This window comes from Vicia villosa, linkage group LG3, assembly GCF_029867415.1.
Source record: "Vicia villosa cultivar HV-30 ecotype Madison, WI linkage group LG3, Vvil1.0, whole genome shotgun sequence".
Taxonomy (NCBI): domain Eukaryota; kingdom Viridiplantae; phylum Streptophyta; class Magnoliopsida; order Fabales; family Fabaceae; genus Vicia; species Vicia villosa.
In genome coordinates, this window is record NC_081182.1 from 34,224,277 (window position 1) to 34,242,336 (window position 18,060).

Consider the following 18,060-nt stretch of genomic DNA (forward strand, 5'->3'; position numbering starts at 1 on the left):
CCCCCTCGTGACCGTCAAAACCTCTGAGAAGCGGAAGAAGAAGATAAGTCAAGTCATTAGTACGACCAACCTCGACATGTGAGTAGATGAAGCATTGCGAAATGATGAACTCCGCCCAACAACAAAAGTCAAAGCGAGAACCTTAAGACCGATTTTGGATAACAGCTTTGAGACCATCCAATACGGTTGATCCGTATAGGGGTTGCGTTATCATCTTTGGTGAAGAAAGAGCTCGTCGAGTGCCTTAGGGTTAATGTCGACCTCTTCGAAATTTCTCCTGACAAGATGCTCGACATAGACCTTAGCATGTCCTGTCACCTGTTTAACACTGGCTGTTATATCCGACGAATGAGGCAATAATATTGCCTCAGGAGGAGGTACTGCCTTGCCCCCAAAAATCTTCCTACCAAAAACAAGGGAAGTGACATTCATAGGACAAATAGAAGTCAAAGTCATTAACTGACTCACGACCTCCTTAGAAATGGGGATTTAATGATCAACCCATATATTGAGAAATATTTTGGAAAACTCAACATATATTAAAATGTTTCAAAATGTATATTTTTGACATCATTAATAATAAGATAAGATTACATACAAAACATGTCTAACCACAATACCACATAATACACTGTTGAATAAAAATTAAAATGAATCAAAACATGTGTTATCGTTCAAATTTATATATATGGGTAGTTGCACCTTTGACTTTTATTTATTTATTTATCTTTCAATCTTGCTCAACTTAGTGAATTTTTGGATCCAATAAAAAAAATGACCTGACCAAGTTTCTGCTTTTCATGTTGAATGAGTTGTCCACTCCGACGATGTTAGTTATGAATTCAATACGAATATTGTATACTTGTTTGATATTTTAGATTTTTCAGATCTTTTATGTTTCAAAGTTGCAAGCATGTTTTAGACTACACCATATTCAATGTCATGTCCGAAGCGATTTCCTTCTCTTCCGGCATAATTACTTGTAGTAGAATGACCGACTAACTTGTCACACCTGTCATGGTTTGTTATCCACAAATCACATTAAATCTCTATTTGTTATTTGCCCAAAAATAATCACGCAACTTAAAGGAACACTCACATTTTCTCGAACCATTGTCCTCTCGTTTGATTTTCCGTAGAAGAGTTATGTACTTCCCACTTCTTTTTCATCTCATTATCATAAATGCAAGTCTTTTATCTTAACCACTATCAAACCTTTTGATTACAAGACCAATCCCCAATTTGAATGCACCCATGTGAATACACTGAAGTATATAAAAATATAACTAAAAATCAAATAAATCAAATTAAGAGTCTACACATTTTTTTTCAAAAATACGAAAACAAAAAATATATCAAATAAATTAGAAAAACAAGAAATTTAGGATTTTTAGGGGGGTATTCCGTACTTTGATCCCTGATTTTTTTCTGATGAAATGAAATAGTAAAATTTCAATTCAGAGTTATTTTTCAAAAAACCGAGTTTTCTGCGCTACATCACATAAAGGCCAGAAACACAAAAACAAACAAATCAGAACGCGGGAATACAATTTCTATGACTATAATATTGATTAACGTTAAAATCAAAAGGGAGTCATCGACAACGGTGTCAATTTTAATAAAAAACTTGTAGTAAATAGATTTAGGGGTATTTTCAGATTAATTGCCAAATTCACCCTAGAAATTTTTAGAGATGCATCTCCAAATCAATTTTTTACATAAACAAAATAAAGTGCATTCGAAGATGTATCTCCGAAAATTTCCTATGACTAAAAATTTGTGATGACAAATTTAAATTTTCAAAGGTGTTAGCCACACCACACCATAAGGGTAAGAAAAGAAATTGCCTTTTTAGTTTGGCCAAATCCAACCGTATACACCTTACACGAGACTTTCTTCTGTTTAATCTGCCAGAAGAAATTTGTAAATTTAACAAAATAGATTCTACAATTCTTACAAAAATTTTCTATTAGTAAAGTATTAACCCTTATATGATTAATACAATGAGTGAACTCGTAACTGATTTTTTTCTACACAAAAACGTCACTAATATATTTTTTTTTTCATTTAGACACAAAAACGTCACTTATATTTTTTTTTCTCTAATGAAACGCTCTATATCCTGCAATGATTTTTGTTATAGAAACAGCAGCTCGATTGCAAAAGATTGCAGCGGAAAGCATAAGCAAAAGGGTAGATGAATCGCCTGCCAAATTGTATATTTAACTTTAGTTTGAAATCACATTGACAATGAAATCGGTCCTTTTGGCAAACCCGTGACACCAAACATACAGTAAAATCAGTTCTTTTGCAGTAAAATACATTGGCAATGATATCATTTTGTTGTAAGATAAAAAGGCATTCAAGCCTTTCTGTACAAATATACTTCTGTAAGTTAACAGAATACAATGAAAAGTAGGACCTTAAAGCTACAACTTTAGTGCACATGAATCCCTGAAATCCCATAGAAGAGTTATTTATATTGTACATGTATTGTACATATATGAATCCCCGAAATCCCCGCCCTTTGCTCCCGGTAATCTAAAACACAGCCGATTTGGGAATTACTGTCTCACAGTTCTCAGGAATTGGAAGATAATCCACGGCGTTCCTATTTTCCAGTATGAAAGATGTCAAACTATGTTTCATATATTCAGACAATGCTGCTGCACACACCTCATTTCTGTATCACACAGGAGGACAAGCGCTTCCTGTGATACCATCCAGAACTCAATAAAATGGCAAGACTAACAAACCCAAAAACATATAGCCAGTGGATGTACCTGTAATAGATAACAGCATAATACTACTCAATATTTAGAAATTGCAATGAAACATTACAGCACTTATTAATTACAACTGTCTAGATTATAGATTAAACATTATACAAATATTAACAAATACAAATCATAATACTTTATGAGGAAGAGAATTTGTTACTACATTTACAAATGGAGGTACCAAAGAAAATACTCAACTAATTTAACCTCTTTAACGTCATTCATAAAATTAGCTTCAACTAATATGCTTTTATTTTTCAAACAACCATTCTTTCCCATTGAACAGATTTTTATGAGGAACAAATTGAGAAATACTGAACAAAATTACTTTTTTTATTATATTACAAAAAAAAATTACAGTTAACTAAAATTCTTAATGTGAGTTTAAGTATTTTAGTTTAAAACTGAGACCAGTACGAGTACCATTAAAAAATAAATGTGACACTATTGACAGGCTTTGCTAATAAAATGTCTTCACCCAATACCGTCACTTTGTGAGCATTTAAATTTCAATAAAATAATGTCTATAACAATGAAAAAATCAAACCAGGGGCAGCTTGGTACCTTTAAAGCTTTCCTAAACAATTATGCTTTAAGTTTTTTTTAAAAAGTGATCCTCACGAACCATTAGATAAATCTTATTAATTGCTATCTTTCCCTTAAGATATCTTGATCACAGACAAAATGAACAGAAATAAACTTTGGAACCGCAGTAAGGAACAATGGGATGATGACTTTGTTAACCACGACAACTAAATAGGAAATAGTTTTTAGGAAATCTTAAATATCTTTTTTAAGGAAAGTCTTACTTAGCATGGTGGAATCTCACACCTCAGATTCCCACCATTTCCTCCCCACATCCGTGCAATTTTGCATGAGATCTTTACAAGTAAGTTTAGAAAGAGATACACAGTCAAGCACATGTTCTAGTATTGGAGAAGAAATCTAGTAGTCATAATAAATTATTACCTGGAACAGTTATCACGGGGCAGCTCTCACTGTTAATAATCCACATGCTTCTTCCGCATGCATTGTTATATTTTCTGTTAAGTTTTTGATTTCATATTTTTGCTTTGGTTCGTTCTCCGAAGCTGGGGATTTTCTATCGAATACACAAGGAGGCTTCCATCTTTTGTGCCTGCTAAGAAGCATTCTTCTGGAGTTACAGCCAATGATGATAAAACCTTTCCAACCCCATGGTATTTTTTAATAACTTCTAGTGTGTTTATAGAGCGAACAACAATCTGCCCCTGGTCACCTGCACCTACCAAAAACTCACCACATTTGCTCAACTGAATAGTGTTGAGACGTCCATTAGATTCGGAGGAAGCAAGGTGTTTTCCATTTATAGAATACAGGTGCAAACTAAGATCATCATCAGCATAAATCACAATCTGACCATGCTGAGAGACAACTAGTTTGGATATAGGACTTCCTGATGGATGCCGTAGGGATCTGACATATCTACCTTCTCGCAAGGTATGGAATACACATGTTCCATCTTTTGATCCACTAATTATGATATCCAGCTCATGACTAACATATAAGCAAGTTATTATATCATCATGCCCACAAAGGATATGACATGGAGTTTCAATTATGACGGTGTTCTTACGAGGTAACTCAGACTGACTGTTCCGAATTCTCTTTTCTGTTTTACCACGAAAAACTTCCCAAACCATCACCGTGGTATCATAACTTCCAGTTGCAAGGATACTCCCATCAGATGTAACTGCAGCACAATCAGCACTCTTTAGCCAGAAACAAAAAAGAAACTAGAAGGTTTTAAATCACCAATTCAAAAATATTAACAAAAAGCTCACTACAAAATATTGAATGAAGCACTTATATCTATATTAAAAATAATAGTCTTAGTAGCAATCTTCACATAAAAACATTATCATTCAATTCATTTAACAAACAGGAACAAACATTAGAAAAAAAAATTATCTTAATCACTGCAAGTTTGTGGCTTAAGAGGATAGATAATTCGTTAATCTTTATTGATCAGGCAAGATCATACAAAAACCAGATTTAAGGGGCACATGCCCCTAGTGAACTATTATCAATGCAGTGCACTCCAGTACATCAAATGGTATAATCGTGGTTATCAGAACAGGAATCAATCTTAACCATGAAAACTACCTGCAATACAGCTCACCACATCCTTATGCTGTCGAATACTTTGCACCATTCTGCCATCGCTTAATGATATGACCTGGAAACTATTTTCCCAATTGCCACATGTTATTAAGAAATTCTCGGAGGGCGTCTGCATTGTTGCAAAACATTGTTCTCCATGTTCAACATGTTCAGGAACAGGAATACCAATTTTACGCGGTGAAAGCAATTCGGAACCAACTCCAAAGAAAAGATCCTGAAAGTCAGAGGTCATTTCAACATTCAATAGACAAAGAACAACTCTAACCAAAAAGTAGAACACAAGAACTACAACTACTAAGCCTTATCCCACTAAGTGGGGTCGGCAACCAAAAAGTAAAACACACTACATAAAAAATCCAAACGCATTTTAAAGTCTGATTAAACCAAATCCTGACCTGGGAACCAGAAAATGTGAAATTTCCACCAGATTGCAGTTGAGTTGATAACCACGTCTTAACAGATAAGTTGAGACCCTCATTCACAAGGATAACATTTGAGTCCATTAGACCAACATACAGTATAGCTGATGAAGAATTACTAGTATTAGAAACAATGGAAGTCAAACTAATGGAATCAGGAGCGAAGTACAGAGGACGTGCAATTGGAATAGGTGGCCCTCTTCTTGGATGTTTCTTGCGAAACATCTGAATTGGGGTCTGACCAAAGTTGGCTATTTGGTCTTCTATAGCAGCTCTTTGCAAATCATCTTCCGTCGTTTCCAGATCAACAGCTCCTTCGTAAGTTAAGTAGTAGAATATGTTTGCTGCCTACAAAAAAATTTAACAACTTAACTAACTAACCATAACACATAACAGTGTAGCCAATCTGATTTGCATGAATTATTGGAAAACAAAAATTGTGGAACTTGATGTATACCTCTACAGCAGGTTTGCCACGTTGCTTGTATCCAAATACCAAATCTATCCAGTGATGAAGATTTGAACTGACATATTCACTTTCAAGGGCCTCCCGGTTTCTCCTAATAAATTCTTCAGGAGAACCCTGTGCAAATTTTGATTTGAAATTAAGTACTTCCTGTTTGCTAAATTAGAATAATATTGAAAGAAATTTCTGATTGACTTTTTCTACCTTATGTAAATATTTCAAAATTTTAAATATATAATAACAAGAGACCTACGCACTAGCTGAGATTAACATTTGCTGTATCTTGTATTGAGAGAAGAGAATAAAATAAAAACATAAAAACCTCAAGAATCAATCAACTTTTATCAAGTGATATACAGTGTAGTCTCCAAAAGATGTTATTTGTGTTGCTTTGATACTCAAAGTTTCTTTTTATGCACAATGGTCCCCGGAAACATGAATTAGTTTGCAAGTTACTTAACATATGATAAAAAACGTATGCTGCACCAAGAGTTTTTTTATAACGAATGTTAGTATAGTTAGAGTTCAGAGTTCCACATTGAATGTGATACAACCTAAAACATAATATCTATAATATAAATAGGAGGCATCTTTCATCTTACAAGGCGATTTTTTAAGGCAGAATTAGGCTAGCCTAAATTTTAAGATAGCATCATAGTACCCTACTAGAAGAGTGAAAATATTTGAAAAATTTAAAGTGAAGCTTACATTGACTAGACATCTGCAGGCAGTCCAAAATCATTTCTAGGATAGGTCTTTCTATCTTATAATGTAAGCCTAACTCAACCCCAAAAAAAACAGGTGCAAGAATGCTTATGTTATTTTAAGGACTACCTTGACCAACTCTTTTAGTTGCAGAGTTGTCTATGGCGGATGACGGTTCTATGGCGTCTTATAATGTTAGCCTAACTCAACCCCAAAAAACAGGTGCAAGAATGCTTATGTTTTTTTAAGGACTACCTTGACCAACTCTTTTAATTGCAGTGTTGTCTATGGCGGATGACAGTTCTATGGCGGAAAAACCTGTTGGGTCATGATGAAGGTATGGGTCCTCTCACTTATAATTTATAAAGTGCTCAACCTTCATTTTTTCAAGCAATGTGGAACTTACACAACTCACACTTGTTTCTCAACAATCTCCCCCTCAATGTGGAACTTACACAACTCACACTTGTTTCAGGAGTATTGTTATAGACCTTAAGGTTTTGTTTTGTGAGAATGGAGGGGGGAAGGCTTCCGAAAATATTTGACATTTTTTGAAAAAATGATTTTGCTTAGAATGATAAAAGAATCATTATCATTAATATATTTTTAATTTTCAGAATACTATAACCTAAACGATATTTATAAAATTTATGTAAGCCCTCCGAAACCCTCCTTCAATACAATTTTTGAGTTCTCCCATTTTATGGGTTTTTGGTGTTATGAATAAAATCAAGGGTTAAATACGTTTTTAGTCCCTATAAATATGCGACCCTGCATTTTTAGTCCCTATAAAATTTTCCTTCAATGAATGGTCCTTCTAAAATTTTTATGCATGCAATTTCAGTCCCTACTATTTTCTAAAATTTTAAAAACTGTTTAATTACCTTTTAATTTTTAAATTTTTGAATAATTTTTTTTTATATATGTTTAGAATACTATAAAATATTTATTTACCAAGTTTTAGAATTTTTTAAAACGAGAAGAATTAAATATGAATTTTTCAAATTTCAAAAAATAATGATAAAAGTAATGAAAATCTCAACTTAGAAATTAAATATTGAGTTTCTTTTTTTTCCAGGAACTTTTTAAAACATTATGCACATGTCTGCAAAATAATCATTCTAAAATACACATTGGTTTGACAGTAGGGACTGAAACTAGGTGCATAATAATTTTATAAGGATCATTCATTGAAGAAAAATTTTATAGGGACTAAAAATACAAGGTCGCATATTTATAAGGACTAAAAACGTATTTAACTCTAAAATCAAACCCTCTAAAACTCTCCTACCCAAAATCTTTTTATTCTTTTCACCCAATTCTTCCTATTTTTCAAAGCCCTCCCCTCCCTTCCCCTCCAAACTCACAAACAAAGCCTAAGAGAATCAGAACCATGTTATGAGCATGCTGAAAATTAGAAAGAGGTTATATTTGGGAGGAAGAGACCAATCTCGAACTCTTGGAAGGGAGAGAACCAAGACACGAATTTCTTGGAAACTCATTGTAACTTCTATTAAATTTTATTGTTTGGTATCAATTTCTATCAATTTGCTGCTAAGATAGATGGTTCGAGTATGGCTCAAAGCATATAGATTAGTATGATTCTCATAATAAACATGTCCAGCTAAAAAAATTCCCAGCATATTTAATGAATGTCACTTTTTTTGCATGTTTACATAGTTGATTTTAGGATATTCGCTGACCTTCGACCATGGAGGGAGGAAAACATCCCCAATAGGTTCGCCATCCTGTCTAACTCCTAGATGATAAGAGTTTGAATTTAAGAGAAACTCAGGCATGTAAAAGAACTCCGGTATTAACTCCTTCACATCACTGGTATTTGTAAGGCAGTTTCTGAATGTGCCCTCTATGCTTTGAAAAAGTCGGTCGGCGTGATCAAATTTACCCCCCTGACAAAAGAAATTACAAATAAGAATCATGATTCAATATGAGCGGAAGGAAGAAAATTAAGCTAAAAAAGAGGGGAAAAGAAAGAAAATATTAAGGAATTGACAGAAAAAAAGATTTGATTTAAAGTGAAAAAAAATATGTTTTTAATATGGATCAAACCAACATTTGTATACAAAAATCCAAAAATACTATTATTCACAAAGGCCTTAATATCATTTCAAAGACCAATTCTCCTAAAAGCTTAAGCTGATGAATCACCCAAGGATGGTTTATTATATCCAAAATTAAAAGTCTTTTTTTATAAAATCACTGGTTGATGGATTACATACAAATAAGCACCACACGTCACTATAAAAGCACTATGCAACACCAACTGTCTATTCAGTTATCAGCCCAGTAATGGCCTGATAACAAGTGGCCCATCAAATCTAAAATAGTCTTGGATAACATCTTAGAATTTGGTTTGAGCTTAACTCAATCCACAAAATATGCTTGACAAGCGAGGATTGTCCCCTCGTTTTATATATGACTATTCAGGCCATATCACTCTTCAATGTGGGGTTTTCAAGGTAAACTTTACTTTGAAAGCGATTGTTACAATATCTACAAAACTACGTGGCCCATCAAATCTAAAATAGTCTTGGATAACATCTTAGAATTTGGTTTGAGCTTAACTCAATCCACAAAATATGCTTGACAAGCGAGGATTGTCCCCTCGTTTTATATATGACTATTCAGGCCATATCACTCTTCAATGTGGGGTTTTCAAGGTAAACTTTACTTTGAAAGCGATTGTTACAATATCTACAAAACTACTTAGGGAAATGGATGATGCATAATAACATGTTACGGTTTTCCTAAAAGGTAAAACAGATATATTATAAAAGAAATGATGAGGCAAGGCACAAAAAAATGCCAAAGCCAACAATTCTGTACTATAAAAAGTTAAGTTATCTAGGGAATAGGAATAATTATGTTTCTTATTTTTTTGAGATATTAGTTTTTCAAGAACCTTATCTTAATATAAGTGATTTATTTTATCTTTAGAAAGTCATGTATTCTCCTGTTTGATCAAGTGTTGGAATCTAGTACATAACACAATCCATAGGGTTTGTTTAGTGAAGTAATTGAAAATCATAGACTTTATAATTCAAGGCAATTCAAATGTTTCAATTGAATTCTCTTCCATTTGTAATTTTTATCTCTGGATAGAAATTGAAGTCTTTTTTTTTTTTAAATTTGTTTGGATAAAGTAATTGAATAACGCCAGTCAAAGAGTAATTAAATAACATAATATAAAAATACAAACGTATTTTTGGTTGGACTTCGGTCATTGTTATAAATTGCAAAAGTTTTGGGTAAATATAAATATCAAAAGTTAAGTGGGTAAAATCCTCTAGAATTTATTATCCAAACAAATTTACATTGAAATATTTGAATTACCTCTAGAATTTTACTACCTCGTAAAAGTTCTTCATCTAAACACATTGTAATAAATCCATTAATTTAATATTATATTTTGAATCTTTATTTTATCTTCTCTCTCCTTAGTCCTTCACAATTTCGTAATCCTCCCCCCCAAAAAAAAAACTTCACAATTTCAACAATGATTACTTTTATGAAAAATAGCGGGAAGGGGTGAAAGTTTCTATTTTTGCTTCTAAATAATGAATTCCAATATTTTATGTTAGACTAAAAGTAGATATCACATTTGCATCAACTTTGCAATTTTGTCATGCCAATTGAAGTTGAACGTGAGAAAAATAAGTTTATGCTTGTAATATATCATGTGACGATATCATGTGACAAGATACCTGCAGATTACGGTGTAGAGAGGTAAAAGGCTCCAATCTAAGAAGGTAATAGAGCACAATGCCCATACTTGAGTAATGAGATCCATAGTAGAAGCTGCAACAATAGACAAGCACCAGCACATAAGAGAGAGTTATGTGTGAAGTGTATTTAGTGAGAGTGAGAAGAAAATAATTTTTATCATTCAAACGTTGCACATTGCAGGGCCAAATTTATTCTTCTCACGGGGACATACTCTCATCCAATATGCAAGCATGTGTGTATTAGGGGATAACAAGTGAAAGTATGATAGGAGCCAATCATAATTATAAGACCATGCATGGACACCGAGATTATACTTAAGCATGGCTGCAATATCTGTAATGGTTGTATGATCAACATTAACTCCTCTTACACTCTCACGTAGTTTGTGTGTGTGTGAGAAAGAGAGAGACAGAAAGAGAGAGCTAAGTAAATAAAAGATTATAGTAAATCAAGAAACAAGCCAGATAAAGTACCTGGGAATATCAGGATCACAGAAGTTACGGTATCTATCTTCAAAAACCTAAATGTAAGAAGCATATATTAAGAATAGTGCAATAGAAGTAAAAAAAATTCCAATCAATATTTCAAGAAACAAAATTGGACAAACCTCAAATCGTTTGGTATCAAGTGCTCCAACAGGCTTTGACAGATCTCGAAATGTAGATGATCTATTGTAATCAAGAACTTCTGATGTGTAATCTGCCAAGATCCAAGGAAAAACAGGATATTGGGTCAAATCATTATAAGATCTTCCCGCAAGTGTGTTGAGAATCATCAAATATTCAAAGTTTGTTATATCCCTTCTCCTCCAGCTTTCTCTGGCAGTTTCTGCCATTTCCTGTGCCACTCGTCGATCTACAAAATTTATAGCTCCGCTCTTGTCCCTTCCACTTCCTTTGGGAAATAAATATTCATTTCTGGTAGCAACTATCAAGTTTCCTATATCTTTTGCATCCTTCTGTGAGGCAAAGTTTAGAAATACTGGGGAAACTGAATCACTGAAGAAAATCTCTATTGCTGTATATCTGAGCAAATATCGAGTCCAATGAACAGCTTTTATCTAAAACAGTAATCAGTCAAAGAATTAATTCCAAAATCAGAAAAGAAAATGCAGTATCAACCTATAAAATGACAAAATTTAAGAAGATAATGAAACCAATAAACTGACCTTAGCCATGCTCCATCTTCGATGGCGTTTAACACATCTCATAAATTTAACAGGCCCATTTCCATTTATTACCTCTACATTACCGATTGTAATTCCCTTCTGAAGATCCATATCAGAAGAAGGCCACTTCATTGATCTTTGCTTTTGAACAGACTTGGTCATGTCAGAATTACTGGCATCAAAGTTTCTAAAAACAGATGATCCACCAGTACCTTCTACTAAGAATTGGGCAAAGAAATGCAAAACATTTTTCATGACTGCCAAATGACCAGCTAATTTTCTCTTAGGAGTCACAAGAACACATGGAATTGACACAAGCACCTGAAAATGGAAATTAGGCACGGCATTCACAATTGTGATACAGTTTCAGATTCCCTCTAAATATCAAAGGTGTATTCCAAGATACTACATACCTCGCTGGCTTCTGTCTCAGGTGGAGAGGGAGTGTCTCTTCGTTCATGCACAATAATATCCTTTCTGTCATTGTTATCCTTTAGTAGGTCAGAAGATTGGCAGTCTGAATGATCAGAGGGAATTGATGTATTAGGTCCACTTATTTCGGCATTGGTTTCATTGGTGTCAAAGGTTCCCTCGTCAGTTATTTTTCTTATCCCTTTCAGCAAGAGCTGCTTCATTTGTTCAGGTATATTACCCACAAAACCAGGATTACTTTCGTTAACAGGACTAGCAAACCCGCTAGCAGTAGCAGAAAGAGGATTACAGAGACTTTCATCAAAACGATAACTTTGCCTTAGTTTTGGCCTCCTTCGCCGTGTGTCTTCTGTCTTGTCAAGTTTCCAGTGGGTCACAACACTATTTGGAAAAGGATTAGTAGACCATGGACCTCTCTCATCAATTAGTGATCGAAACATGTGTATCCATTTTTCCTGTAAAAGCAAACCTAATTGTTTATACGTATATCAAAATTAAATCTAACACCAATTATGAAAAGAAATGCAGGGCCAAAGGAAAAATAGTAATATTGAAACAAGGATGTTATGCATACAGCAACGTTTTGCTGCTCCTCCTCATAGGTAAGCTGGAACTCAGCTCTTCTGCTATCATCTGAAGAAAGGATTGAGTTCAAGCTATTCTGGATCTCATCTTCTAGAGCTTGCTTAGTAGTAGATTCTGCCAAGGTGTTTTCATCTATTCTACAATGAAGTTCCTGTATCTGCTGGGAGCGGTCAATTTTTGATATCTTCGTATAATTAGCTTCATCGCTGATCTAAAATGTAATAGAAGTCAGTTAAAAACATGAAGTAGCACTGGTGGGCAGTGGAAAATTAGGATTGAAAGAAGGTATGGCAAATACAATGTTCTTAGAATTTGGATTGGCCTAACTCAACCTTACAAAATCGACTTGTAAGGTGAGGGCTGTCCAAGCTTCATAAACACTACACATGTCATCTCTAGGCAATGTAGAAGTAAATCCACCTTTTCTCACCCAATAAAATGAAAGTGTTGGAGGCTGCAATAGACAATCCAAATGCCGTAATTATACGGCTAGGGACGGACCACAATGAAGGCGGAATTTCCAACAAATGTCATACACAAAAATGCATTAACCATAGTCAATTAGGTAATTAATAATAAATTCATATTTACTCTTGATATTGATCGCATTATAACTTGAATTATAGGTATGCATATCATGGACTGCTATTTCACACAAACTCATCAGATATATTTCTTCCAAAATCATTGATGGAAATTTCATACTGATTCGAAATAATTTTTAGTTAATTAATTAGGTTTCTTGAAATTTATCATATATGATATTATTCAAATAGGAAATACCAACCGTTTGATCATCAACCTATTATTAATTAAATTCTCTAGTTTCCACCCCCCACCCAGAACAAAAGTGTGTGTAACACATTGTCAGCATTATATCTTGTTCAGTATAGCATTTTAAGACATACTGCTGCCAGAACACGATCCTTTTGAATTAAATTCTGAATGGATCCCGCTTCTTTTGAATTGTAGTTTGGCTCCAAATTGTCATCGCGGTTCACAAGGCTAGTAGCAAGCATTGATTTTCCAACATTAACAGTCTCACGGATCAAATGTGATAAAAGATGAAAACGAGCACCATCGTCCAACATTCCATACTGTGACCTAACAAAAAGCAGTACCCTACCAAGAACCAAACAAAAAGTTAGTTTGGCATAGGTCAATCTTACAAATTGAGAACTAACTCTCATAAAGAGAAAAAATAATATTAGAATCCATGATAAGAACAAATAAAGTCATATACTTGCTTTATGTAATTGCTAGCAATATTACCAGATAATAAGTTGCAGCCTACTCTTGCTTTGCTCATCATCAGCAGTTAAAAGGCAGGGTAAAAGTGAGGTGAACTGTTGGACACACCGAGATGCCTTTTCTAGAGAAGATTTACACAGATAAAGAATAACAAGGTGATAAATAACTCTAGGGCACCTCTCTCCTCGTAAAACCATTGCTTTATCAACATTTTTGTTAGGTTTTGCAATCAAAGCATTGCCTATCCCTCCTGATACAACAACTGCAGCCACTTCGGCAGCAGGAATGTTTAACGACTCAACTAAACCACGAGCCCTTTGACCAAGAGTTGGTCCTGCAAATGACGTTGATTTAGGTAACGCACTACTGGGTCCCTTGCCAATCATTTTGCTAATAATAACCCACAAATTGTCATAGAGATTCCACCATTTATCTTCAATTGTATCGTCACCTGGCAATAGCTGCTTAAAATTTTGTGATTTTCTGAAAGAGTACACGGCCAAATTGTAAATAATGGTATCACAAGCATCAAATAATTATGTTTTTCTAGTGTATGTAGTGCCATGAGTGGGGAGCAGGGTTCTGTGATTTAATACCTAGATGTTTGTTCATCGGCTTCTCCTATCAACACATCTTTTAAGGCAGAACTATACTCCTTGTGACATTCCATTTCCAAATCAAGGTGAAAATCAGATTCACTTCCAAGGAGCTGCAAGGGGAAAATATTAGCATGTCTCCAATAAATACTATCAATTTTAAATATTTTAATAGGTTCTAAACATAATGATACAATGAAATCAAAACATGATAAAAGACTTAAATATTTCTTAAACGCTAATATAGACATGACATTATCCTATTGCAGGCTTAGGGTATATATGAATGAAGTTTGGAGAAAGTTTATTTCTACATTGTTTCTCAGTTTGGAACATCAGAGTAAGACCCAATGGAAAGCAACCATAAATGTGGCAACTTTGGAGCACATGTGAGCTAATACTGGAAAAGAGAGGGAATAACTATGTGCCTAAGTGGCAGTCCGGGAGTGGAGGAGGGAACCAGGGTGCACGAAGAAGAGAGGGGTTAAAGGAAGGATTCACAGGTTGTGCAAAGGAGGATGGTTTTGGGATAGAAATTGGGGACTGAGTGAGAATTTTCTCATCATCTTAGAAAGGATGTTCTCACTGAGAATATCATTTTTCATTCTTATATTTTCCATTGTTGCAAGGAGATGCTTCCTTAATCCAGTGTTTCTTAAATACCAGTTATTGTAAGATGGTTAATCCTCAGTATTCATAGTAATATAATCAGTCTTTTATCCTATTGTTCTTATACCATACTGTTTAATGGGTATTCAAAGTTCGATCCGGAAGCGTAAGGTAGTGACAAGAATGGAACGAATTGAGAATTTGGAGAAACGCCTGGAGGGGACGAAGATTCATCATGAGAATCGGCAATTGTTGGATGAGGCGATGATGTTGCGCTGATTACGAAAGAAAACACCAACAGGCGTGAGGGCGCCGATGTTGCTGTTCGTGAACGCCAATTAGATCGCCGGGAGAAGTGGATGAGGCGTTCGGAGGTTCTGTATTTTTCCAGTGAAGATCCTTATGGTTGGATTTACCGTGTTGAGCGGTATTTCACGAAGAACCATATTCCAGAGGAGGAGACGGTGCATGAGGCTTCGATTAGTTTTCAATCAAACGCACTTAATTGGTTTCAATGACGGGAGGCCAGAGCATAGGGTATTTCCTGGATTCTGTTGCGACACACGTTGTTGAGTTGAATCCATGATGCAACATTGGAGAATCCAAATGAAGTGTTGATGAGTTTGAAACAAACTCATAATGTTGTTGAGTTCTTCGACCAATTTGTTTCATCACTGTTATACTATGCTGACGAAGAGATGCCGCGTGGGGTATTCATGAACTGGTTGAAGAAATCAGTGAGAGCAGTGGTGCGTTTACACAAACTGTTGATTTGGGAAACACAATGAAAATCGTAGGTTGGGCCTAGAAGGGGGTGGGTCCAACAAAATGATTGAACCAATGGATAATAGGCCTGCTTTGAAGAGCCGTTGGGGTGGGCCGGGTCAAGGTTCTGGATCCACTCAGTAATTTAACTCAGGAACAGAAGCCCAAGGATCAAACTCAAGTTAATCTGGGCCAACCCACTACACCTGGAAGTTCAGGGTAGGTAGCTCAATGCTGCGATGGAAGCAGCGACGGCGCATCTCGCCGGATTCAGCTTTCGGGCGTTCTCAGATGCTGACGGGAAGAATCATAGGCAACGTGGTTTGAGTTTTCATTGTGATGAACAGTTCGTACCCGGCCATATGTGCAAAAACCAGCACTTACAAGTTTGGCAGTTAGGAGAGGGAGGTGGGAAGGACGATAATGATAATATGGTGGCGGAGGAAGTGTGTGCTACATAGTTGTATATGGTGAGTGTGGCGGGAATAACTTCAAAAAAAATCACTGAAGCTATGGGATAAAATTCAGGAGATCTATTTGTAACAAACTTGGTGCATATAACATGTATGCTCCAGCTTGAGGAGGAGTTTTAGAATGACTTATGATTGTAGATATTCTAGAGTGATTAATAGTATTCCTAGACTAAACAACTTCCTAGGTTAGTGCTTTTTCATTAACTAGGTTAGTGCTTATTCATTACACTTTAATGTATTTATTGTAATACTAGTATAAATACAAGTAGTATGATCTACCTTAAGACACACAGAATTTACAGAATTCTATAAGGATGAAGGAGAGTGACATTCCAAAAACAACATTTAGAACCCATGAGGGACATTACAAATACCTAGTGATGGCTTTTGGGTTAATAAATGCACCTTCTACTATCCAGCCCCTAATTACTGACATTTTAAAACCATATTTGAGGAAATATGTATTGGTATTTTTTGATGATATACTGATCTAAAGTCGAAACCATCAAGCTCACAATGATCATCTTAGGATTGTGATGGAAGTTGAGGACCAATACTTTCAAGGTGAATGTCAAAAAAATGTTGTTTTGGCATGGTTCAATTGGAGTACTTGGGTGATATTATTTCAGCACAACGAATTGCAACGGATCATGAGAAGATTAAGGTTATGCAAGAATGGACCTTGCCAGAAAATCTAAAGGAAAATTCTCATTGGGGAATGAGGAGTGAGAACTATTCTCATCTCAAGAGAGATATTGTCATTGTGAGAATATCATTTTTCGTTCTTATATTTTCTATTATTGCAAGGAGATACTACCTCTATCATTGTTTGTTGAATACCGGTCACTGTATGAGGGTTAATCCTCAGTATTCACAGTAATATAATCAGTCTTCTATCCTATTGTTCTTATACCATACATTGAGTCTGTTCATTTCTCACCAAACAAACCAACTTTGTAGGTTTGAGTTATAGGACCTAAGCTCAATTTTAAGACTTGTTTTTGGTGTTGGACCAAAGGGGTTAGTAGGGCAGTTTTGATGCTGCAGTGGCGCGCATGTGTTATATGGTTTAGTAGAGTGCTGATAAATCAAGTTGAAGTTGTCTTGAGCCACCTAACTATGAGACACAGTTGTCATGATGGCGTCTATACAATGCTGAGACCAAGAATGTTTCAATAGTATTCTGTTGCCGTGATACCCACCTTTCAAAAAGTTTTTTGATGTTTTTTTAGTAAGTATATCTCATCCTCCGCACATCTAATTTACTTTAAATGAGAACAAAAATTGAATAATTCATGAACTAAAATTGTAGGTTAGCCCAGTACCGGGAGTTCTTTATCAATTTCGGAGATCAGCATCTCATCAATCAATTTCAAAAGGTACAGTGTATTGTCTCGACAGGGTTGTGAAATGAAAATATTGTCTGCAGCTGACAAATCCACCAAATTTTGAATCACGTCTTCATATATATCACGGAGAAAGTACCGATATGAATTTCCATCCTACAAGGAGAGTTTCAAACAAAATCGTCACTTGAGTAAAGAAACAAGACTATACTAATGAAACTAGAATATTTCAAAAACATAATTGTGTCATTAAAGAATAAAATGACAACCAGTTGCTTGATTCCAATCATACCTCCTCAGAGTGCATAACAAGAAAATTGACTGTTTCTTCCAACTGCTGCCAGCCACCTTTTACAGAATTCAGATAGTGACACAGAACTAGAGAAAACAAATTTCTCATCACAAGCAGCTCATCCATTTTATTGTTACCATGATTATGCAACTTGACATTTTTGTCCTTTAACACGCCAAGCTTTAGAAACGATGCTAGCCAGGCATTCCACCCATATTCCTATTAACAATCTAGTTAATTAAAAAATAAATCACCAAGTTATC

At 35.0% G+C, this 18,060-nt stretch overlaps 1 protein-coding gene across 7 annotated transcripts in view; it reads right to left on the reverse strand.

The window, feature by feature from the left end:
- Positions 1–2,194: 2,194 nt before the first annotated feature.
- The window catches only part of LOC131660941 (BEACH domain-containing protein B), a 38,804-nt gene continuing 22,938 nt past the window's right edge, over positions 2,195–18,060 (reverse strand). For all 7 annotated transcript variants that reach the window (XM_058930304.1, XM_058930306.1, XM_058930305.1 and 4 more), the window contains 17 exons: positions 17,798–18,016; positions 17,485–17,661; positions 14,313–14,425; positions 13,738–14,199; positions 13,374–13,587; positions 12,455–12,676; positions 11,862–12,335; positions 11,449–11,769; positions 10,888–11,340; positions 10,754–10,800; positions 10,259–10,352; positions 8,237–8,443; positions 5,820–5,945; positions 5,339–5,710; positions 4,926–5,157; positions 3,750–4,512; positions 2,195–2,783 (listed from right to left, as the gene is read on the reverse strand). In XM_058930304.1, coding sequence (XP_058786287.1) covers positions 3,827–4,512; positions 4,926–5,157; positions 5,339–5,710; positions 5,820–5,945; positions 8,237–8,443; positions 10,259–10,352; positions 10,754–10,800; positions 10,888–11,340; positions 11,449–11,769; positions 11,862–12,335; positions 12,455–12,676; positions 13,374–13,587; positions 13,738–14,199; positions 14,313–14,425; positions 17,485–17,661; positions 17,798–18,016 — 4,419 coding nt within the window. In that variant the 3' untranslated portion in view covers positions 2,195–2,783; positions 3,750–3,826. The remainder of the gene's footprint in view (positions 2,784–3,749; positions 4,513–4,925; positions 5,158–5,338; positions 5,711–5,819; positions 5,946–8,236; positions 8,444–10,258; positions 10,353–10,753; positions 10,801–10,887; positions 11,341–11,448; positions 11,770–11,861; positions 12,336–12,454; positions 12,677–13,373; positions 13,588–13,737; positions 14,200–14,312; positions 14,426–17,484; positions 17,662–17,797; positions 18,017–18,060) is intronic.